We start from the raw sequence: 26,432 nt of genomic DNA, 5'->3' as shown, positions 1-26,432 counted from the left end.
CACAGATGATTTCTTTACACCAAGCAAAGAGTGAAGAGTTACAGAAAACGTTTGGCCTCCATTATTGTCAACAAAGGGTACATAACAAAGTATTGAGATGAACTTTTGGTATAGACCAAATACTTATTTTCCACCATGATTTGCAATTAAATTCTTTAAAAATCAAACAATGTGATTTTCTGTTTTTTTTTTTTCCACATTCTGTCTCTCATGGTTGAGGTTTACCCATGTTGACAATTATAGGCCTCTCTAATTATTTCTAATAGGAGAATTTGCACAATTAGTGGTAGACTAAATACTTATTTGCCCCACGGTATATTGAGGAGTGGCAAATGTTTCCTAGCTGGAGAAAGCGAATTTAAACTGCTGCTGCCATGACCCGACCTCAGATAAGAAGAAGAAAATTGATAAACCATTGAAACTGTTATCATGCCCAAAATTCCACCTTTATTTGAGAAAAAAAAATCGTAATATAATTATAATTTCCTACAACATGACTGCATCAATTTTCAGACACCGACCTTCGACCTGGCACAGGCCCTGAAGGCTTTAGCTATCTGCCTGCGCAGGGTCTGGTCCCGGAATCCGTAGATGAGCGGACTGAAGGCCCTGGGGAAAATGACTAAGCAGAGGTAATTGAAGAAGCTCAACAAACGTTGTGACTGGATGTCATAGTTTTGGGTAATGAGCGTTTCAGAAATAGGTATCGTGAAGGCCAGCCCGCAGAGAAGTAACTGTGCGGCATGTATCAGAACTGTCCGCTGAGCGCGACCTCCTGAATCCCCAGTCCTGCGCAGCTTGCGCGTCTGCACCATGATGCATATGTATGTCCAGATGATGAGAACGGCCATAAGGGAAAATACGAGCCCGTTTGCCATTATGCGAATCATGGCCTGGGCTGGTGTGATATTCACTAGATGGCGATTGCACCGCACGGGTTCGCTCCAGACGGGCAAGGTACGTGGATCGCCGATGGCGTTCTCCAAGACAGGGCTCATATAGCTCAGCAGCCACATAGCCAGGATGATGACCCAGATGCGGTCAGATCGCCAGGCGGCCGGGCGACGCAACGGGTAGAAGATTGCAACAAAGCGCTCTACTGACATGGTGGCCAGGATGAGCGGCGAGTTGAGGAAGCTGGCCGTAGAGATGATGATCATGGGAACGCAGTAGAACAGCGCAAAGTTCACATCAAACATGGCCAGCATGAAGAGGAGCATGGACGACATCATCTGGATGCTATCGTTGACTAGCATGCACTTGAAGAGGAGGTAACGAGGTGTGTCGAGGGAGTTGGACAGCTTGGCCAACGCGTGTAGCAGGATGCCGACGCATAACATGAACACGCAGAACAACAGCAGCACCGTGGCTATCATGACGCCCTTCGCCTGTTTGTACGACCACGTCACGTTTGCGCGGAGCTCAGGGGAAGACATTTTGAGCACGAGCCACCTGTCGTGAAAATGAAAAACTACAATGAGTCAAATCTTTATTCTGACAAAATTCACTTTCTATAGGGGAGATGTCATGAAAAAAAAGAGATTATATCCACTTCTGCCTTTTTTTTTTTTTTTTTTATGTCTTTGTCAACATAATTACCATCTTTCTGGGGGGGGAACATGACTTTTTGCCTAAGGAAAAAAAATCTGCACTTTTTAAACTGTTTGGATAATTTTATCGGCTTCGCACAAGTTGAAACATTCTTGCTCTGTGAATTTTTTATATTTATTTTGAATATCAAACTACTACTTTTTCATTGGAATATACTGTATGTCCTTAATTTTGTAACACTACTACTATTTCTGTAAGTAACATCTACTTTTATGGACAATATTTCCCATTAACACAACATAATCAAATATCTATTTTTTTCCATAAAACATGTTTTCGAATATTTTTTTTTTTCATATTGATTTATATATCAGAAACACTTTTATTTCCCTCAAAAGATTTTTTGATAAATATATCTCTATACTGTACTACTTTTTCTCCCTCAAAAGAAACAGATTTTTATCAAAAAAGAGAACATTTTTCCTAATACTTCTCCTCCACAAAAACCTTTATTTCCTAAACTGTAAATCACGTTTTGGTTATTTCTTCTAGAAACTTTGAAATGTATATCTGAGAAAACAAATAAATAATAAATAAAACACAAACCCACCATACTGTATCTTTATTCTTGCGACATTGCAATTTCTTCCTGCTAAACATACCTTCAAGAATAATTTAATTTTATGTATTCACTGTTTCCTGAAATAAACAAATACTGTGTTGAAAAAAATAATATTGCCAATTGATTTTTTATGTCATACTCCCTACTCCTGCAAAAATATGACTATTTTCAAAAGAACATGTTTTTTTAAACCTCCAAAATGAACATCTATAATCATATATCTATCCAAGAATAAAAACACAACTTTATTATCACAAAGTGTGCTTCCTTCATATGTAATAATTATGATTTCAGAAGGAGTCAGGAAAAATATCAACCTCATTTTGAGAAAACAGTCTAAATTATTTTGCACAACAATTCATTTCTCTTGCAAAAAACCTGTTTGCAAGGTTCTCATTTGTACTACAGAATAATACATGACGGCATGAAGACACACAGTAAAATACATACACACAGCAAAATTTGGGAGAAAACAGACAATTGTGACGAGGCAGTAGAGTACAACAAGATACTGTTGTGTTTGAAGCGACTCAGCCCCCATTGCTGTGTTGTAGTTGAGCAAGTCTGACTTTTATTTTTTCATCTAATTAAAAAAAGAGATCAAATTAGGATTTAAGTGCAATATAGACCCTACTCACCAATGTCACAGAATGTCGTGTCGCTGTATCCGGCCGCCATATTGTCCGTCTCTGTTTAGCCCTATTCTCAATGGTTTCAATTAGTCGTTCAGTTTATAGAGCAATTCATGGAAGTCCCGGTGCTTTCAGACGCTGTAAACTCATTGGATGCGTTGCATAAAAGGCGTTATGTGGAAAAGCTTCAGTTTATCCATTCGCCAGATCCATATTTGATGCCTAAATCGATATTTTTCGACCCGCTGTCTTCGCCCTGTCTGCCTGACATCTGCTACCCTGATATCTACAACTAACTTGTCCACACAAAATCAGCCTATTCTCACGAAAGTTTGAAAAACTTTAAGAGCAGCACTCTAAGCAACATTACCCCGTGTGACCCAATTTTCTTAAATGGCGACAATCAATTTAAAAAAAAGTTGACTGCGATGGCCGACGCTTCAAGGATAGGTGGATATTGGACTATTTCTTCAATAAAACACGCAACAACTGTGTCTGCCTAATTTGCAAAGAGACAGTCGCTGTTTTTAAAGAGTTCGATGTGACGCGATGATATTACCAAACAAGACACGCTAACATGTACAACATTACAGGGAAGATACGCAGCGAGAAATTATAGCAACTTGAAGCTAATTTAATTTCACAGCAGCAGTATTTCGCAAGAGCCCGAGGGTCAAAAGAGAACGCCACAAAGGCGAGATTGTTGAAATTATGAATTAAAAAAAATAATAATAAAGCAAATGTGACACACAGAAGGGCTTGCTAAAATTTCTTTTAATGTATTGTTCTACGTAAATCAGCCCAGGTAGCCCCCCACATTTTTACCACACCAAATCTGGCCCTCTTTGCAAAAAGTTTGGACACCCCTGTTTAACTGATGATCTGTAGACGAGGCCAGCTTCTCTCACTTGGTACCAGCTAAGTATTATTCAAAAAGTAAAGATGTTGGAAGAAATAAGCATCTTGAATTTGAAACGGTATGTTGTCGGCAATTAGCCTCGCAATGATCTTAATTGTGGTTGTCAGCCCAAAACCCTCTAAATATATATTAAATACATCTTACCAGATAAAAAATGACTACTACATAATCTGTGGTAATCGTTTGGAGCCCAGTTTTCTCGTCGAATTGCAGCAGTCCATCTCGCTCTCCTCTCCGGGTCTCTCGGAATACGGTAGAACCTCAAGTCTCTCCGTCTATCTTCTCTGTTATTGCAACCGACCGCCACACACGCCTTCACCATTTAGATTATTAATGTTAACGAGCAGAAAAACACGCCATAATAGGAGGAATTTACGTAGCGGTAATGCATCAACAACGACGAGTTGACGGACAATATGGCGCGGGGGCGTGGTTGTGACGTCATGTGAGTAGGGTCTATAGCCAAATAAAATTGTCAATTTTACAAGTCTTGATTTTATCTGAATGTGAATAAAACAAAGAATAAATGTCATACGACAATAGGGGTCCCCAAACATTTTCCTGTGAGGGCCACATAACTTTTCCCTTCTCTGATGAGGGGCCGGGTCAGTTTTTAACAGAAAAAGTGTGACGATTGCAGGAGTGCCTAAATGTAGAAATTTATTGTTTTTCAGAAAGCCACAATCAAATTACCCTTTCTGGATTCTTCACGGAACAAAAGTACGAGTAAATAAAATAAAAATATAATATAATATAATGCAATATAATTAGGGCTGTCAAAATTATCGCGTTAACGGGCGGTAATTAATTTTTTAATTAATCACGTTAAAATATTTGACGCAATTAACGCACATGCCCTGCTCAAACTGATTAAAATGATAGGTGTAATGTCTGCTTGTTACTTGTTTTTTGGTGTTTGGCGCCCTCTGCTGGCGCTTGGGTCCAACTGATTTTATGATGAGTGAGCATGGTGTAATTATTGACATCAACAATGGCAAGCTACTAGTTTATTTTTTGATGGAAAATTTTACAAATTTTAATTCAACGAAAACATTAAGAGGGGTTTTAATATAAAATTTCTATAACTTGTACTAACATTTATCTTTTAAGAACTACAAGTCTTTCTATCCATGGATCACTTTAAGAGAATGTTAATAATGTTAATGCCATCTTGTTGATTTATTGTTATAATAAACAAATACAGTACTTATGTACCGTATGTTGAATGTATAGATCAGTCTTGTGTCTTATCTTTCCATTCCAACAATAATTTACAGAAAAATATGGCATATTTTATAGATGGTTTGAATTGCGATTAATTACGATTAATTTTTAAGCTGTAAATAACTCGATTAAAAATTGTAATCGTTTGACAACCCTAAATAAACTATAATAATAAATGATAATAACACTATTAATTAAATAGATAATAACCAAATAACCCTATCTGGGTTCTTCACAGAAAAACGCCAGGAAATAAATAACACTATTAAAAAAGAAGAAACAAAAATATTCAGGGGGCCGGACCAAATGTGGAGGCGGGCCGTATCCGGCCCGCGGGCCGTAGTTTGGGGACCCCTGTACTACAACAGTTTACAGCAAAGATGTTCGAATAATTTCAAACACAACTGAATACATACAGTATGAAATGTCACATGACAAGACGAGGGCTGTCAAACGATTAAAAATTTTAATCGAGTTAATTACAGCTTAAAAATTAATTAATCGTAATTCATCGCAATTCAAACCATCTATAAAATATGCCATATTTTTCTGTAAATTATTGTTGGAATGGAAAGATAAGACACAAGACGGATAAATATATTCAACATACGGTACATAAGTACTGTATTTGTTTATTATAACAATAAATCAACAAGATGGCATTAACATTAACATTCTCTTAAAGGGACCCATGGATAGAAAGACTTGTAGTTCTTAAAAGATAAATGTTAGTACAAGTTTGAGACATTTTATATTAAAACCCCTCTTAATGTTTTCGTTTTATTAAAATTAGTTAAATATTCAGTCAAAAAATAAACTAGTAGCTCGCCATTGTTGATGTCAATAATTACACCATACTCATTCATGGTGCTAACCCATAAAATCAGTCGCAACCTAGAGCCAGCAGAGGGCGCCAAACACCAAAAAACAAGCCCTAGACAAGACATTTAGGCAGATGGTGCTGTTAGAGGCAGTGGTGCCACCAGGGGGTGGCCAGGGCTGGACACGGCCCCCTCTATAAATTTGTTGGCCACCAAACTGGCCAGTATCTTGTTAGAATGTACTTGTAGTAACATCAGTTATCCAAATGCACAGCCAGGCAAGCCACTGCTCTTCACCTTCACAGTAGCCCTCCCACCCCCCTGCTGCTGTTGGGCGCTCCAATGGCAACGGCTCAGTGTGCGCGACTAGAGATCACATATCGGTGGATCGCTTATTTCCATGAGACACCAGTGAACGACACAAAAGTTCAGAGAGAAGACTGGGGCGAATACAATAAGTATATAAGTCGGTCACATGCGGGGGACATGGGGGAACCAAACGCAGGGAAACAAAAGGCGGCAAAAACAAAAGGCAGAGTGGTGCAAAACTCAAAAATACCTTACTCAAAACTGGAAAAAAGTATTTAAAAAAAAAAAAAAAAAGGCCAGGGAATCAAACAATAGGCATTAAATATTACTCAAACAGACGATCTGAACACGAGGGCTTGGGTGTACAAGTAGACACTCGGATAGACAATGACCGAACAAGAACAGACAGCACATGGGGAATTTAAACACTGACATAAGGGAAACGAGACAATGAGACAAAGGTGGTTGATACAAGAGACAGCGGATTGGTCAAGACACAAGAAGCAGGCCAAAACAGGTGAAATCAATGGGTCACATGGACAAGAAACACTAGGGCACAAACTGAACAGAACGTATTTCAAGCAGAAGGGGAAGTATGCGCCATCATAACGTGCTTTTTAAGAAGTAAATGGTGCTGTTGCACGCATGTTAGAGCAGCTTTTTGACATGTTTTCAACTTGTAACTTGATACCTAGCTAACACAAGCTGCTGCTGGTCAATTTTCAGACAATGGATAGAAAGTCGACGGAGAGAAAATTAGCACAGGAGGAGAGAAAGAGACCACAGGGGAGCAACAGAGGCTTAGTGAGGAGGAGGAAAAGCAGGAGGAGGATGGAGGAAAGCACCAGACAGAGCAGCATGACGATGATGCACAGCCAGCATCGGTGATAGAGAGATGTGATGAGGAAGAAGATCAGACAGAAGCAGAACAGAAACAGCACCAACACAGGTCACGGAAGCGAGATAGCGAGAAGTATATCAGTTGGTTTGTCCTCAAGTCTTTCTGATAGTTTATAAGACATAATATTAACATATGAAAAATTTCTGGGGGCACCACTGGTTAGAGGAGGATGACAAGTCCAACTGACTTGGAAAATAATGACATTGTAGCAAAAGAAGAAATATAATTGACTCTGGAGCATTTTTCTCGCAATAGTTCGATTGCTTTTGGTTGTAATAGTCACCAACAATGCTTCAATTGTAAGCATTTAAAACATTAAATGAATAGGATTATATTGTACAATGGTGATCCAACCTGTCAGAAAAGGGAAAAATAATGCATAAACGGGTTATTCAGCCATTCCGTAATACATTTCAAAGCTGCTGCAACATTAGTACAGATATGTGCACCAACTCAGCCACACCGTTTGCCAATAGGGATCCAAACTGTCAAAAAAAGGGGGGAAAACACATGTAATTCAGTCATTTCTTACACATTGTCAAAACAGTGAGGGACCCTGTAAAAGAGACACACAGCATATCTATTAGGACAATTTCATGATTCAATTCAGCAACCATTCACTGATTAAATACTCACCTTCTTGTGGTCATGAGGTTAGTGTGCACTGTCGGCTTTTCGGTGCTGAACACGCGTGTGCAGTCCTTGCAACCTTAAATCCACCTTTTCATCAAGATGATTGCAACGTCATGAAGCATCACTTCTTCGCATTTGCATATCATCACAAGGGACTACAATGTAAGGAGAATAGAATAGTGCCAAAACAGGTGTGAAGAAGTTGTAAAATTAAAATATTAACTCTTTTTGTTGTTTTACAAGTTATAATTTCATTTTACAGCTTCACTTCTTATGGCACTATTCTATCTCCATAGTTACCGTATTTTTCGGACTATAAGCCGCTTCTTTTTTCCCCTCATTTTGAATCCTGCATCTTATAGTCCAGTGAGGCTTATTTCTTGATTTATTCTAAAATGTTTTTGGCTTTCTCAGGTGAGAATTGGCAAACTCCAGCCTGGCTTTTTTATGTGTCTGGTTCAGAAGTGGTGTCTTCCTGAGTTTTGTTTAAAATTATCTATTTCCATTTTCTTTTGTGTGTTTTTCATTGCAAACAAAATGAATGAAGATATTACTACCAAAGCATTTGTAATTGTAATCATTTTCTGCAAAAAAAATTGAGCATTATCTGACAGAATTGCAGGTGTGCCAATACTTTTGGCCAGCAGTGTAAGTAGAGCTGTACGATATAATCGGGTAGCCGTACTATGTACATGGTCTTCCCGGTAACATATTGCATCATGGGTCATGTACAGTGAGGCAAATAAGTATTTAGTCAACCACTAATTGTGCGAGTTCTCCCACTTGAAAATATTAGAGAGGCCTGTAATTGTCAACATGGGTCAACCTCAACCATGAAAATTACATTGTTTGATTTTTAAATAATTTATTTGCAAATCATGGTGCAAAATAAGTATTTGGTCAATACCAAAAGTTCATCATTCATTCATTCGCCCGCACTTGCGCGGCCCAATCCGGGGAGGGATGGAGACGTATGGAGAACAACGCATTCCAACTGGCGGAAGTTTCAAGACACTACGTCTGTTGGGAGAGACTTTCGGGAACTGAGGGCTGCCCTTTGCCTTGATGTGCGCAACTGACTAAGGACAACTGCACTTGTGGACATTCTAAATTCTGATTCGGCTTATTTTGATTACAACTTTTCCTTTTCCCTTCCCAATCCCCCTCATCCCAACCCCACTTCTCCTGGGAGAGCTGCACAGGTGACCCTATCCGTTGCCCTTGATTCTCTTCTCAAGGCTGGTCGCAGGGCTCTGCAACTCTTATTTTGTCTACAGCAGGGGTGGCCAACCCTGGTCCTCGAGAGCCGCAATCCAGCTTGTTTTCCATGTCTCCCTCCTTTAACACACCTAAATCAAATTATCAGGATTGTTATCAGGCAACTGGAAAGCTTGCTGATGAGCTGATCATTTGATTTAGATGTGTTAAAGGAGGGAGACATGCAAAACATGCCATGACTCGGTAGTTTACCTTTTTGTCATACAAAAAATTCCTGCACGTGACGCATCGTGTCATATCCCTGCTATGTTGTATATGTTATGTACATTGTATCTTGCTCGTAACTTGCTCTGTAACTTCCGAAGAACAGAGAGAAGTTTGCTGCGCGGAACATTGTCATCTGTGAGAGCGGGGGTCAATGACTAATAAAGCTATCCTATCATACAATTTTTGTGATCATATTAAAGTGATCCCTCGCTACTTTGCAAGTCAAACTTCATGCACTCAGTCCATCGCAGATTTTTTTTTTTTTAAATAAAAAATAAAATAAAAATAAAACAATAAAATAAAATAAAATAATTAAAAAATAAATAAATACAGATGAGCTGTCCCGATCCGATCATGTCTCCCCTCTGCTGCTTTTCTTGGTCTGGCAGTGCACTTGAGTTGCTTATTAAAGTTAATGAGGATTGGCAGACATTAAGGTTTGATCTTGTGAGAGACGCTTGGAAGTCAAAACTTCAAAACGTCGCATGCGTAGGTCATTGCTTAGCTTGTTAAACAGTTGCTGTGGCAACTCGCTGTGTAAGTGAGCAGCTTCAGCGGATTTGAGTGGACTCACTCAATGAAGCATTTATTAAGAGAAGCATTTTCTACTTTATTCTTGGTTAAAAATAATTTGGTGGGCCGGTAACATGTTTAAAACTACATATACTAAACTAAATATATTGAACTCATACACAAAAAATTGAGGGGGGGGGCGCTACTTCGCGGTTTTTCACTTATCGGGTTCTGGTCCTCATTAACTGCGAAAAACTAGGGATCACTTACATTTACATATATTAAGCAATGCTTTTTCATACGTGTTTTATTTGATTCTCGTACATAATTAATACAACAATGGATTCAGTAATGTGTAAAAACACAAAGCCAATGTGAATAAACAGTGGGCAAATAAGTATTTAGTCAACCACCAATGGTGCAAGTTCTCCTACTTGAAAAGATTAGAGAGGCCTGTAATTGTCAACATGGGTAAACCTCAACCATGAGAGACAGAATGTGGGAAAAAAAACAAAATCACATTGATTGATTTTTAAAGAATTTATTTCCAAATTAGAGTGGAAAATAAGTATTTGGTCACCTACAAACAAGCAAGATTTCTGGATGTCAAAGAGGTCTAACTTCTTCTAATGAGGTCTAACGAGGCTGTATTAATGGCACCTGTTTAACTCATTATTGGTATAAAAGACACCTGTCCACATCTTCAGCCAATCACAGTCCAAACTCCACTATGGCCAAGACCAAAGAGCTGTAGTAGGACACCAGAGACAAAATTGTAGACCTGCACCAGGCTGGGAAGACAATCTGCAATAGGTAAACGCTTGGTGTAAATAAATCAACTGTGGGAGCAATTATTAGAAAATGGAAGACATATAAGACCACTGATAATCTACCTCGATCTGGGGGTCCATGCAAGATCTCACCCCGTGGCGTCAAAATGATAACAAGAACGGTGAGCAAAAATCCCAGAACCACATGGGGGGACCTAGTGAATGACCTACAGAGAGCTGGGACCACAGTAACAAAGGCGACTATCAGTCACACAATGCACCGCCAGGGACTCAAATCCTGCAATGCCAGACGTGTCCCCCTGCTGAAGAAAGTACACGTCCAGGCCCGTCTGCAGTTCGCAAGAGAGCATTTGGATGATCCAGAAGAGGACTGGGAGAATGTGTTATGGTCAGATGAAACCAAAATAGAACTTTTTGGTAAAAACACAGGTTCTCGTGCTTGGGGGAGAAGGAATACTGAATTGCATTGCAAGAACACTATACCCACTGTGAAGCATTGGTTTGAAAACATCATGCTTTGGGGCTGTTTTTCTGCAAAGGGACCAGGACGATTGATCTGTGTGAAGGAAAGAATGAATGGGGCCATGTATCGAGAGATTTTGAGTGAAAATCTCCTTCCATCAGCAAGGGTATTGAAGATGAGACGTGGCTTGGTCTTTCAGTATGACAATGATCCCAAACACACAGCCAGGGCAACAAAGGAGTGGCTTCGTAAGAAGCATTTCAAGGTCCTGGAGTGGCCTAGCCAGTCTCAAAATCGCAACCCCATAGAAAATCTGTGGAGGGAGTTGAAAGTCCGTGTTGCCCAACGACAATCCCAAAACATCACTGCTGTAGAGGAGATCTGCATGGAGGAATGGGCCAAAATACCAGCAACAGTGTGTGAAAAGCTTGTGAAGAGTTACAGAAAACGTTTGGCTTCCGTTATTGCCAACAAAGGGTACATAACAAACTATTGAGATGAACTTTTGGTATTGACCAAATACTTATTTTCCACCATGATTTGCAAATAAATTGTTTAACAATCAAACGATGTGATTTTCTGTTTTTTTTCCCCCCACATTCTGTCTCTCATGGTTGAGGTTCACCCATGTTGACAATTACAGGCCTCTGTAATATTTTCAAGTATGAGAACTTGCACAATTAGTGGTTGACTACTTATTTGCCCCACTGTATTTAAAAGTTAAAATCACGTTACGTATATATTAAGCAATGTTTATAAATAATTGTTTTAATTCTCTCTTAAATAATAAATGCAACAATGGATTCAGTGATGTGTAAAAACTAGGGCTGTCAAACGATTAAAATTTTTAATCAAGTTAATTACAGCTTTAAAAAAATCGTAGTTAATCGCAATTAATCGCAATTCAAACCATCTCTAAAATATGCCATATTTTTCTGTAAATTATTGTTGGAATGGAAAGATAGGACACACGACTGATATATACATACAACATACTGTACATAAGTACTGTATTTGTTTATTGTAACAATAAATCCATAAATGGCATTATTAACATTCTTTCTGTTAAAGTGATTCACGGATAGAAAGACTTGTAGTTCTTAAAAGATAATTGTTATAGTTACAAGTTATAGTAATTTTATATTAAAACTAGGGCTGTCAAAATTATCGCGTTAACGCGCGGTAATTATTTTTTTTAATTAATCACGTTAAAATATTTGACGCAATTAACGCACATGTCCCGCTCAGAAAGTCTTCTGCCTTTTGGTAAGTTTTACAGCAAGGCTTTTTGTGCTGTCCAACAGCGAACTCTTGTGGTCGCTTTGTGACATGGTTTATTGTTTTCTTACCAGTTCATTATGCCTGCACGACGTCTCGGGCTGATAATGTTGTGCTTATATGATCCTTGGACAAGTTTTGTCCGTAAGTATGGTTGTTGTAAAGAATGTACATATAATGTTAGTAAGTGAAATGTTATATTTTTTGTATAAGACGCTTTTTGTTTATGTTTAGTGAACCTGTATAGCCTGCTAAGCTAACGTTGTTGCTAATGCAATGCTTGTGTACTTTTTTTTGTTGTAGTTTTACGACGGTCTAAAGAGGACAATGGTTTGAGGCTATTTTATTAATAAATCAGATGAAAAAGGGAGAAGTCTGATTATTAAGGCGTCGTTCACTAGCTGTCTAGCTGTGGAAAAAGTAGACGCTTCGGAGTGAGAACAGCATAGATTTAAATGACAGTAGAGTGAAATGCCCACTACAGTCCTTATGTACCGTATGTTGAATATATATATCCATCTTGTGTCTTATCTTTCCATTCCAACATTTTACAGAATATATATATAATTTACAGAAAAATATGGCATATTTTATAGATGGTTTGAATTGCGATTAATTGCGATTAATTACGATTAATTAATTTTTAAGCTGTAATTAACTAGATTAAAAATGTTAATCGTTTGACAGCCCTAATTAAAACCCCTCTTCATGTTTTCGTTTTAATAATATTTGTAAAATTTTCAATCAAAAGTAGAGTTAATATAATAATAATAAGAATAAAAATAACGATAAAAATAGAGTGACCAAAGTCTAAGTTTTACGTGTATTTTGCATAGCTATTTTGATATGGAATGCCAGTTCATTTTGCATTGTTGTCTAACTCTGTGTCAGAATAGGGCCTCATTACTATAGACTGAAGTGCTTTTCTTTTTGTGAACATTATTTTTTTTTTTGGAGAGATAGGAATATTATTTTTGTTGTGCTTTCACTAAACGATACTTATGTTTGTTGTGAAGGAGTTGCCGCAGCTAATGCCAATAAACGGCGCGGTCCAAAGAACGCCTGTGTCCACTCGCCTTTACTGTATAACATATATCTGTACATATCTTACCCAAAATACAACAAGAGACACATAATTGCCACTAAAAGAAAGAAAACTTACCGAAATATGTGAGGAGCACAAATAGCAATTTGCATTGCATTGTGAATACAGCATATACGTCTCACATCTATTAATTCTCCCACGTTTAGAAGAAATAACATGAGTATGGAACGGCGCTGCCCCAAGCGGCCGGTGGCATTCTCTTCACTCTTAATGTCCATAAACGGCCTCATTGTAATCTGTTTGAGGCAATGTGCGAACGGGTCATTTAGTGCATGCGTTATTTGCGTCAAATATTTTAACGTGATTCATTAAAAAAATTAACGCCCTTTAACGCGATAATTTTGACAGCCCTAGTAAAAACACAAAACTAATGTGTCCATAGAATGAAAGACACCTATTTAAAAGTTAAAATAGCCTTTCGTAGTCTATAGACTGGCTCTGATGACGTGTCACCAGCACACGAGAACACAAGCATGGACAAGAATGTACTGTATATTGAGAATGGCCCATGTTTCCCAGCTGGGGAAAGCGAATTTAAACTGTTGCTGCTATGGCCCAACCTTTTATAAGTAGAAGAAAACTGACACTTTGAAACTGTTATCATGCCTAAAATTCCAAACTTGAGAAAAAAAATCAGCATAAAAATCAAATTCTTTTTATCATAATAATAATTTCCTTCGACCTGGCACAGTCTCCGAAGGCCTTAGCCATCTGCTCGCGTAGGGTTTGGTCCCGGAACCCGTAAATGAGCGGACTAAGGGCCCTCGGAAAGATGACAAAGCAGTAGTAATTGAAGAAGATCACTGTATATTGTGACTGGTAGGAGTCTCGCTTAATGAGCGTTTCAGTAAGAGGGATCGTGAAAGCTAGCCCGCAGAGCAGTAACTGTGCGGAGTGAATCAGAACCGTCCGTTTACCGCGATCCGCTGACTCCCCGGCCCTGCGCAGCTTCCGCGTCTGAACCATGATGCCTACTGTATGTATGTCCAGATGATAACAACAGTCATCAGGGAAAAGACGGTCACGTTGACAATTATGCGGAGCAAGGCCTGGGCTGGCGTGGCACTCACTTGAGGGCTCTTGCACAGCACGGGTTCGCTGCCGACGGGCAAGGTTTGTCTATCCCAGATGATATTGTCCAAGACAGGGCCCAAGCAGCTCAGCAGCCACATGGCCAGGATGATGACCCAGATGCGGTCAGATCGCCAGGCAGCCGGGCGGCGCAACGGGTAGAAGATTGCAACAAAGCGCTCTAATGACATGGTGGCTAGGATGAGCGGTGAGTTGAGGAAGCTGGCTTTTGCAATGAAGATAAGGGATAAGCAGTAGAACAGCGGCAACCGCACATCAATCATGGCCAACATGAAAAGGAGTACAGAAGACACTAGTTGGATACTATCGTTGACTAGCATGCACGTGAAGAGGAGGTAACGAGGCGTGTCGAGGGTGTGGGGCAGCTTGGCTATAGCGCACAGCATGAGTCCGACGCATAACAGGAACACGCAGAACAACGGCAGCACAGTGGCTATCATGATGGCCCTCGCCTGGTTGAGCGACCACGTCACATTTGCGCGAAGCTCAGGGGAAGAAGACATTTTGAGCACGAGCCACCTGTCGTGAAAATGAAAAACTCCAATGAGTCAAATCTTTATTCACATAAAATTCACTTTCTATAGAGGAAAAGTCATGAAAAACACAAGATTATAGCCACTTCTGCCTTTTCTTGAAAAAAAAAAAAAAAGTCTTTGTCAGCATAATTACCATCGTTCTGAGGGGGGGGGAAATGACTTTGCCTGAAGAAAAAAAAAAATCAGCACTTTGTAAAACTGTTTGTATAATTTCATTGTCTTCCCACCTACAAGTTTTTATTTGAAACAATATTGCTCTGTGGAATTTTTATAAAATATTTTGAATATCAAACTACTACTTTTTCAATGAAATAATATATCCTTAATTTTGTAACACTACTACTATTTCTGTAAGTAAAATCTACTTTTATGACAATATTTCCTATTAATGCAATAATTAAGATATTTATTTTTAATCAAAATTGTTTTCTAATGAAACATTTTTTAAGTATTGATTCTTTTTTCCAAAAGGCTTTAATTCCTCTCAAAAGAATGGGTTTTTGCTACACTAATTTTTCTCCCTTGAAAGAAAACTGATTCTTATCAAAAAGTAGAGAACACTTTCTTAATACTTATAAAAAGCCTTTATTTCCTAAGCTGTACACTACTTTTTGGTTCTTTATTGTTGTAACATTAAACTGTATTTCCGAGAACACAAATTAAAACACAAAACCACCTTAATGTGTCTTCATTCTTGCTACATTGCAATTTCTTTATGCAAAACATACCTTCAAGAATAATTTCATTTTATGTATGTTTCCTAAAATAAACAAACAAACCAATACTGAAAAAATTGAAGAAATATATTTCAAAATTTTTCTTGATTTTTGATGTCAAACCCATCTTCCTGAAAAAATATGACTATTTTCAAAAGAACATGTTTTGTTTTTTTTTGTTTTTACCTCCAAAATGAACATCTTTAATCACATATGGCGGAAAACAGACAAGACTGAAAAAGCAGTTTCTGCTACTTTACTCCTCTTTAATAGAAACTGCTGTATATTAAGCTAAAACAACTGTTGTGTTTGATAGAACAATATGTCTATATGCTGCCATTGCTGATTCATGGAGCATTAAGCACCCAAACTATTTTTAATTTGTCCGTTTTACTCTGAAAACCCCCGTTTACAGACGTCACGCAACTGCTTTAAAATGATAGGTAACGAAGGTAATCAATAGAGATGTCTCGATCGATCGGGATGCCGATCACGTCATTTTCAAAGTATCGGTATCGCCAAAAAATATTGGCCATGCTTTTTTTGAATACACTGTATATACTGTATATTTTTAAAATTAAATCGTTTTTCTAATTGTATTTAACGTTACAGACATTATATGTTACACTCATCCAGAGTCTAGTTTAGGCTTAACGTAGGGTTATCAAATTTATCCCGATAATGGCGGTAATTCATTTTTTAAAAAATGTATCAAGTTAAAATATTTAACACAATTAATGCATGCGCTGCATGACTCACTCACGCATTGTCGTGCTCAATCTGTAATGGCGCCGCTCTACCTATATAGAGAGCTAAAAGGCAGCGTAAAATGAGTAGAGTGAATTTTGGCAGCCTTTGGAGCCTTTTTTTAATTGGCTAAAGCCTTACAATCCCTCTCCCTACAATTAGAAATATCATGGGAAGCAATGTGGGGAAGCAGGGTAGCAATTGATCTTTTTCTTAACACCCTATGATATTTCCCAACGCAGAGAAGATATATCAATTGGTAGCACGACGCACAGTCATGGTTGCACTTCCCATCATGCAGTTGGGCATGGCTACAGTATCATTTACTGAAAGCTCAACAAATACACTAGATGGCAATATTTAGTCACAATATACAAAGTCACAAGTCTTTCTATCCTTGGATCCTTCTCACAGAAAGAATGTTAATAATGTAAATACCATCTTGAGGATTTATTGTCATAATAAACAAATACAGTACTTATGTACTGTAAGTTGAATGTATATATTCGTCCGAGTTTTATTCATTTTTTTTCTTAATGGATTGCCAAAATGTATATGATCGGGAAAAATTATCGGGAATGATTGGAATTGAATCAGGAACAAAAAAAAAAAAAAAAAATCAATCGGATCGGGAAATATCGGGATCGGCAGATACTCAAACTAAAACGATCGGGATCGGATCGGGAGCAAAAAAACATGATCGGAACAACCCTAGTAATTAATTATATTTATTATTCAAAATGTCGTTTTTAGCTTAGATTCATTAATTTATGTCTCATATTTCGTTTGAAAAAAAGAAAAAATTCTCACATATTTTAAACTTATAAACAAATTATGTCACAATGAAAAAAATGGCGTCTGTAAAAAAGTCACAGATATCTACCTCATAACTATCGCTTAATTGTATTATTATTATTTTTTTTTTTTGTTACTGTTGCATTTCCTCCGATATGTTAGATGATAAATAATTGATCCAAACAAAGACAAATTGAAAAAAAAAGTTTAAAAGGGTAAATATATGAAAAAGAAAATCTCTACCACTCCTTGTTGTTTGCGATTTCTGCATCGTGACCCTTGTTATATTACCATATTTCACCAATAAAATCCCCCATAAATCCAGCTGTGGCCATTCACACACTGAGTCTTGACACTTAGTGATACATGCTACATGGAGTTTTTGGATCGAAACAAAGTAAGTACGCAATAATATCTCGTTAAAGTCATGCCGACTGTAATTGTGTTCTCGCGTGCTCTCACCTCCAGATAGGATTTTGCTGTTTAAAAAACATTTTTTTTTTTTTTTTTTTTTTTTTTTTTTTTTTCAAAAAATGCCCTCCTGTTCAAAAATTTTCCTCCCCCAGAAAATTGAGATTTTAAGCTTTCCAATGATGTATCACACATGCATATTGGACAATTTTGAAAGTTGGCCAAATAGGCGGTCTCAGAGCAGAACTTGAAGTCACTTGAGTGTTTTCCGCTATATCTATTTAAGAATAAAAACAACCATATTGTCACAAAGTAGATGTGTAATAATTATCTTTATCAGAGGAAAAGAAGTTATTCCTTCCCCCAACCACTTTTTCAGGAAAAATATCAAATTCATTTTGGAAAAAAATAGAATGATTTTGCATAAAAATTCATTTCTCTTGCACAAAACCTACTTGCAAGGTTCTCATGTGTACTACAGAATAATACATCACGGCATGAATACACACGGGAGTAAACCGACAATCATGACGAGGCAGTAGAATACAAAAATTTACTGTTGTGTTTAAAGTTACTCGGCCGCCATTGCTGTATTGTAGTTGAGCAAGTCTGACGTTTATTTTTTTTCACCTATTTCAAAAACAGATCCAAAAAAGGACTTACACACACGAAACCTAATTCCAAAAACAGATAAAAAAAAAAGGACTTCAGTACAATATACACAAATAAATGTTTCAATTTTACAAGTCTTAAATTGATCTGAGTGTGAATAAGATAAAGAATAAATGTCATACTACAACAATATACCGCAGACGTGTTTAAATAAAACGCAACTGAACACATACAGTATAGAATGTCACATGACAAGACATTTTGGCAGATGGTGTTGTTAAAGGACGATGAGAAGCTAAAATGACTGACTTGTAAAAGAATGACATTGTAGCAAAAGTACCATAATTTACTCCGGTGTGTTTTTCTCACAATACTACAATTGCTTTTGGTTCTAATAGTCATCATCAAAAAGAACGATGAAAAGAAAATACATGCAGCAGAAATGTGGTTCGACCAAAGACCACTGAGAGTCCGCTGGAAAGAAAGACGAACAAACTTCAGCATTCTCGAAGAACCACACATCAAGCGACAACTTCTACCAGAAATAATTGAAAAGAAAATGTCTTACTTTGGTCACATAAGTAGGAAGGGAAAGTGCAGCGTTACAAGAGACACAATTCAAGGAGAGGTAGAGGGTCAACATAAAAGGGGAAGACCAAGAACGGCATACATGGACAACATCATGAAATGGAGTAACAGGACAATACAGGACGTTTTTAAGGAAAGCAGAGGACGGAAAAACCTGGAGACAGTTAGCCAAGGATGCAGCACGGTCATCAAGCGACAAAGTCGACACTGGATAGAGTGAGAGAGAGTCACCGACAATCTTTCAATTGTAACCATTTGGTACCACATTGCAAAAATGGTTTTACCATCAAATGAACTACTTATAATACATCGATTTAAAACATCAAATTAATGGGATTGTATTGTACAATGGTGATCCAACCTGTCAGAAAAGGGAAAAACAATGCATAAACAGGTTGTTCAACCATCTTGAAATACATTTAAAACCTGCTGCAACATTAGTACAGATATGTGCACCAACTCAGCCGCACCGTTTTCCAAATAGCGATCCAAACTGTCAAAAAGGAGGGAAAAACAACGTGTAATTCAGTAATTTCTTAAGACATTGCCAAAACAGTGAGAGACCCTGTAGAAGAGACACAAAGCATATCCATTTGGACAATTTGATTAATCAATACATCAACCATTTACTGATTATATACTCACCTTCTTGTGGTCATGAGGTTAGTGTGCACTGTCGGCTTTTCGGTGCTGAACACGCGTGTGCAGACCTTGCAACCTTGAATCCACCTTTTCATCAACATGATTGCAACATCATGAAGCATCACTTCTTCGCATTTGCATATCATCACAAGGGACTACAGGTTTCGAGTATGCCAAGAGATGGCCATTACAGTATTATCCAATGATGGCTATAAGTATCTGTCAACTCCAATGACAGACATATCAGTCAACTCCAATGACAGCTACCGTAATTTTCGGACTATAAGCTGCTACTTTTTCCCCTCATTTTGAATCCTGCGGCTTATAGTGCAGTGCGGCTTATTTGTTGATTTATTTGGGTTTAAAGTAGGGCTGTCAAATGATTAAAAATTTTAATCGAGTTAATTACAGCTTAAAAATTAATTAATCGTAATTAATTGTAATTAATCGCAATTCAAACCATCTATAAAATATGCCATATTTTTCTGTAAATAATTTTCTGGAATGGAAAGATAAGACACAAGATGGATATATACATTCAACATACGGTACATAAGTACTATATTTGTTTATTATAACAATAAATCAACAAGATGGCATTAACATTATTAACAGTCTGTTAAAGCGATCTAGGGATAGAAAGACTTGTAGTTCTTAAAAGATAAATGTTAGTACAAGGAATAGACATTTTATATCAAAACCCCTCTTAATGTTTTCGTTTTAATAACATTTGTAAAATTTAGCCCGCCATTATTGATGTCAATAATTACACAATGCTCATAGGTGCTAAAGCCCATAAAATCAGTCGCACCCAAGCACCAGCAGAGGGTGACAAAACTCCAAAAAACACAAGTAACAAGTTGGCATTGCACTGTGCTGTTATTTTCATCTGTTTGAGCGGGGCATGTGCGTTAATTGCGTCAAATATTTTAATGTGATTAATTTAAAAAATTAATTACCGCCTGTTAATGCGATAATTTTGACAGCCCTAGTTTAAAGATAACACTTTATTTGACAGCGGCGTCATAAGACTGCCATTAGACGGTCATAATTATGAGATGACACTATCATAGGCATGAATGAATGCTGACGACTAGTATCATCCGACAAATTATGTCACTAACTCCATTTATGTCCATCTCGGATATTTTACATCCATTAAAAAGGGAGAGATCATTTGCCGGATGACACAAAATGACATTTGTCATAAACATTCATTAAAGTGCTTACACAGGACAGAGGAGAAAAAAAAAGTCTTAAATAGCATTATTATGTGATTTAGAATCATATTTTGAGACGATTCGACTATATACAACAATTGAGCAAAGCGCAGATGACGAAAATTAGTCTTTTAATCTGCCGGTTAACCACGCCTACATTTATAGGGCTCCAGCGTCCCAAACAGGTGGATGACCTCAGCGGGAGAATGGGCTCATCAGTTTTACTATTCCGCCTATTGAGGTGGAATTACTCTACTTTCTGGACTATAAGGCGCACCTGACTATAAGCCGCCACCCACCAAATTTGACACAAAAAAGGCATTTGTTCATAGATAAGCTGCACTGGACTATAAGCCGCAGCTGTGCTCACTGTATTATGAGATATTTACATCAAAAGATATTAACCGGAAACACTTTTTTTGACAGCGGCATCAGAAGACTGTCATAAAACCAAATGAATAGTTATGAAGCTTTGGCTACAAAGCTTCACGAACCAGTTGGCTGCAAAGATCGAACCAATTGGCTGCAAAGCTTCATTATTTCAAGAAGCGTCATTTTGCCATCACTTCCGCATGGGGGAGACAGTGAACCTCTGCTGCCACCTGCTGTCAACACTGTTGTCATCCAACATGCCTCCTAGCATGCATTGCAACTCTACAGATGTAAATAACATTCAAAATTCATGTTCTGTGCTAATAATTTCTTCAGTTACTGTTCCAGTTGTTTCATTAATTACTAGTTAGCTACTTTATTTGACTGTGGCGCTATAAGACTGTCATAAGACCATCATAATTATGACATGACACTGCCATGAGCATTAATGAATGCTTATGAGAGATGTCAAATTATCTCACTTTTCACTGCATGTAAAAGATCTGAGCTGGACATAGAGTTGGTGATATAGTTTGCCGGATGACATTTAGTGACATCTGTCATAAGCATTCATTGATGCTCATAATAGTGTCATGTCATAATTATGGCTGTCTTCTGGCAGTCTTATGACGCCGCTGTCAAATATAGTGTTGGCTATTAACCCAAATAAATCAACATATAAGCCGCACTGGACTATAAGCCGCAGGATTCAAAATGAGGGAAAAAAGTAGCGGCCTATAGTCCAAAAATTACGGTATTCAGAACAAGGAAAATGTGACGCAAAGAGCCGCAAATTGTCATTGTTTCAGTCTCTCTACTCCAATATTTTTACAGGATATTCTTTTTTTCCCAAGTATTTTTCCCCAATAGCTAAATAAATGGCATAGTCATGACAAATAACAGTCTTGTGCTAAATGGAATATGAAATAATAAAAATGCATTTCATCAGGACGACATGGCAAAATAACTCCATAATGGTCAAAACTGTCGACTTCACCTTTACTGTCGCACCTCCCGAACGATATTTTATGCCACCTAAATTGGGCTTATGTCATTTCCCTTCTCCAGCTTCGGAGAATTTAAACAAACCAAGAGGAGTGACAGTTAGCTGACATGCTAACCCTAAAAGAGTGATGTTTCAAAGTCTTCGAAGCGGAAAATCACACGTAACTAGCCCGGATCATTTCACATGACGACTGGGTTGTTGATTGTCTTCACCGATCGGCAACTCCCCCGGCGGAGAGCAATTTACAGCTCGTTCCCCTGCTACTACGGACAGGAGAGCTCGCCGGGGAAGCAGCTGGACAATGACCGCCGAACAAACCGGCCCGCATCGGAGGAGCGTGTAGCTGCCAAATGGTCAACATGAACCCGTCCGTGAACTGGCTCGACAATACGGCCGTAGAATGTCTATGATCACGATGGACCTCCTTTGACTTCCTTTCGCCAGTCCTTATAAGGTGACAATTATTATTATGGTAACATTGCCAAAGAAATTGCCAACTTCGTCAGGATTTTAATCATTTATTTCAGAACTTGTGCAACACAACACGCCTACTGTATGCTACAGTTGATGCCAGCAACAACATAACATTTAAAGGGAAAGTAAAATCTTTACTGCACCTATCTGACTCTGTCACGTCAGCCACGCGGTGCATTCAGGTACAGCACGCAAAACACATCCGCCACATTAGAACCCGATTCATTACATTATTGCTGGAATTATTGTACTATATTATTATTCTGATTTTGGTTCATAGTAATTTCTTTGTTTTGTAATTGCCATTTTTAATGGTACCAGCAGTATTTATTAAGGATTTAGTGTAGGTTTTCGGGCTGTGGAACGAATTAATGGAATTATAATGGATTCTTATTGGAATATCCTGCTCAAGATACAACTATACACCATTACGACTTACAAACAAGGTCCTGGAACGAATTAATTTTGTATGTAGAGGTACCATTGTCTATGTATATGGCGGAAAACACTCAGGTGACTTGAAGTTCCGCTCTGAGACCCCCAATTTTGGCAAATTTCAAAACTGTCCGATGTGCATGTGTGATATATCATTGGAAAGCTTAAAATCTCAATTTTCTGGTGTAAGAAAAATTTTGAACAGGAGGGCATTTTTTTTTTTTTTCATAATGTTTTTTTAGACAGCAAAACCCTATCTGGAGGTGAGAGCACGCGAGAGCAGAAATACAGACGCCATGACTTTAACGAGATATTATCGCGTACTTACCTTTTTTTGATCCAAAAACTCCATGTAGCATCTATCACTGAGTGTCAAGATACAGCTGTGAATGGCCACAGCCGGATTTTGGGGGGATTTTATGGGTGAAACATGGTAATATAACAAGGGTTGCGATGCAGAAATCGCAGACATCAAGGAGTGGTCGAGATTTTCTTTTTCATATATTTACCCTTTTAAAGTTTTTTTTCATTTTTTCTTTGTTTGGATCGATTATTTATCATCTAACATCGGAGAAAACGCAGCAGTAAAAAATAAAATACAATTAAGCGATAGTTATGAGGTAGATATCCGTGACTTTTGCAGACACCATTTTTTTCATTGTGACATAATTTGTTTAAAAGTTTAAAATATGCGAGTGAATAATTTTTAAAAGTTTTTTTTTTTAAACTAAATATTAGACATCAATTAATGATTCTAAGCTAAAAACGGCAGACATTTTGAATGCTAAATATAATTAACTACCTTCGTTTTATGGCTGGGCTGAAACAAAAGCGTTTGCGCGACGTCTGTAAACGGGGGTTTTCAGGGTCAAACGGACAAATTAAAAATAGTTTGCGGGCTTAATGCACCATGAATCTGCTATTGCAGCATATAGACATTGTTCTATCAAACACAACAGTTGTTTTGGCTTAAAATACAGCAGTTTTGTTTTAAAGAGGAGTGCAAGCGCAGAAACTGCTTTTTCAGTCTTGTCTGTGTTTTCCGCCATATGCATGTGGCAGTTGATGTTTTATAGCCCCTGCTGACACTTGGGCGTAATTAGTTTTTAAAAATTCCAGCACCTTCTGCTGACATCATCATATCTTGATGCGAGCTCATTGCGAAATGACAAGCTAACGTCTGCAGCCACTGTACCATAACAGTTCTTTCCATCTCACCATGAACGCCACAAACTGTATGTACAAAAAAAAAAAAAAAAGTTGCCCGAGAGTTTAAGATGACACTTGCTACGCTAAATGCTAATGCTAGCGAGAATGTGAATGCTATGCTAATGGGAAAAGTAATTAATTAGATTACTCACTGCTGTCAAAAATAACACTGTTAGTAACGCTGTTATAGTCTAACGCTGTTATTAACAATTTTATTAACAGATTTCGAGCTTTCCAGTTTTCGAGCAAGATGCCACATCAGATCTAAGGGCCCATTTACCTACAGTAGTAAAGCTGTAAAACTGTAAACAGGACCAGTCTTGGTTTGGAGACCACATTTTGAGGGTCTTTGTCTTGTCTCGGTCTAGGTGAGTTCCGGTCTCGTGTAAGTCATGCTCCCAGACAGTGTGGCTTTGAGCACAACACTATTATTTGTGCTTACCACATGTATGAAAGGGAACTTTTTATTCGTACCTGTGTTGCAACACTAGGATATTTTGCTGTTTTCGAAGGCCTCCTGAAGGTGGTTTCAGTTAGCAATTACCAGACAAGCTTATCATTAACGTCACAGCCACCGAGTGTTGTTGTGCAACCTTAACTTAACTCCCATTGTTTGTCAAACACATTGACTCTGGGGAGCGCCTCACTCTGAAGGTGGTAGTGGGGTTGGGACGGGGGGTACGGGTTACTGGCCGCTTTTATTTGCGCAAGTTCTGCGTCACTACTGGACACAGCCGGGGAGCTGGGCGTCCAAAACAAACTCTCAGCGCAAACACTTGGCTGCTCCCTCACTGTCATTTCCAAACAGCTGGCTAAATAGATTTTTTGTTAGGATTATAAAACAGAGTCAAAGTAATAACTTCTGTATTTCTGACTGAACATATCTCTCATGCATTTATTGAAGGATCAAGGTTTTGATTCCAGATCCCACCTGAGCCCATCATCGCTGTATCCCTGGGCAAGATAATTCACCCTGTGTGAAAGAGTGTCAGAACGAGTGGACGGATGGTGGTCGAAAGGGCGGATAGCACTGATTGGCTGCCTCGCTTCTGTCAGACTGCCCCAGAGCAGCTGTGGCTACAATAGTGGCTTACCGTCACCAAGTGTGCGGAGTGAAAGAATAATGCAATCTAAACGCGCTTTGAGTGTCTGACAAGAAAGCGCTATATAAATGCAAGGTAGAGATGCCGATCGATCGGGCCCGATCACGTCATTTTCAAAGTATCGGAATCCGCAAAAAATATAGGCCATGCCTTTTTTTAATATATATACTGTATATTTTTTAAATAAATCGTTTTGTAATTGTATTTAACGTTACAGACATAATGTGTTGCACTCATCTTGAGTCTTTACTTTAGGCTTAAGGTAGGGTTATCAAATTTATCCCAATAACGGCAATAAGTTTTTTTTAAATGTATCACGTTAAAAATTTAACGCAATTAATGCATGCGTTGCACGACCCACTCACGCATTGTCGTGCTCAATCTGTAATGGCGCCATTTTACCTGTATAGAGAGATAAAAGGCAGCATAAAATAAATAGAGTGAATTTTGGCAGCCTTTGGAGGCTTGGAGGCATATTTTAATTGACTAAAGCCTTACAAACCCTCTCCCTATGATTAGAAATATCATGGGAAGCAATGTGGGGAAGCAAGGTCGCATTTGATCTTTTTCTTAACACCTTATTTTATTTCCCAACGCAGAGAAGATATACCAATTGCTAGCACTACGCAGTCATGGTTCCACTTCCCATCATGGTTCCACTTCCCCTCATGCATCGGGGCATGGCTGCAGTATTATTTACTGAAAGCTCAACAAATACACTAGATGGCAATATTTAGTCACAATATACAAAGTCACAAGTCTTTCTATCCGTGGATCCCTCTCACAGAAATAATGTTAATAATGTAAATGCCATCTTGAGGATTTGTTGTCATAATAAACAAATACAGTACTTATGTACTGTATGTTGAATGTATATATTAGTCCGAGTTTTATTCATTTTTTTCTTAATGCATTGCCAAAATGTACTGTATATGATCGGGAAAAATTATCGGGAATGATTGGAATTGAATCGGGAGCAAAAAAATGCAATGGGATCGGGAAATATTGTGATCGGCAGATACTCAAACTAAAACGATCGGGATCGGATCGGGAGCAAAAAAACATGATTGGAACAACCCGAATGCAAGGCATTATTATTGTGATCATTAATATGAATGGGGGTAAATTTATGATTAAACAACCCCAATTCAAACGAAGTTGGGACGTTGTGTTATACATACAGTAAATAAAAACAGAATACCAATTATATATATATATATATATATA

At 38.0% G+C, this 26,432-nt stretch overlaps 1 protein-coding gene and 1 pseudogene across 1 annotated transcript in view; both read right to left on the bottom strand.

The window, feature by feature from the left end:
* Positions 1–509: 509 nt before the first annotated feature.
* Positions 510–26,432, bottom strand: part of LOC130911257 (odorant receptor 131-2-like) — a 29,397-nt gene continuing 3,474 nt past the window's right edge. Inside the window, exon 3 of the mRNA XM_057829104.1 lies at positions 510–1,452. Coding sequence (XP_057685087.1) covers positions 510–1,436 — 927 coding nt within the window. The 5' untranslated portion in view covers positions 1,437–1,452. The remainder of the gene's footprint in view (positions 1,453–26,432) is intronic.
* Positions 7,508–24,502, bottom strand: LOC130911256 (odorant receptor 131-2-like; annotated as a pseudogene).

This window comes from Corythoichthys intestinalis, unplaced genomic scaffold (genome assembly GCF_030265065.1).
Source record: "Corythoichthys intestinalis isolate RoL2023-P3 unplaced genomic scaffold, ASM3026506v1 HiC_scaffold_23, whole genome shotgun sequence".
In the NCBI taxonomy this organism is placed as follows: Eukaryota; Metazoa; Chordata; class Actinopteri; order Syngnathiformes; family Syngnathidae; genus Corythoichthys; species Corythoichthys intestinalis.
Note: the sequence above shows the minus strand (reverse complement) of the source record. Positions and strands in the feature narration are given on the sequence as shown.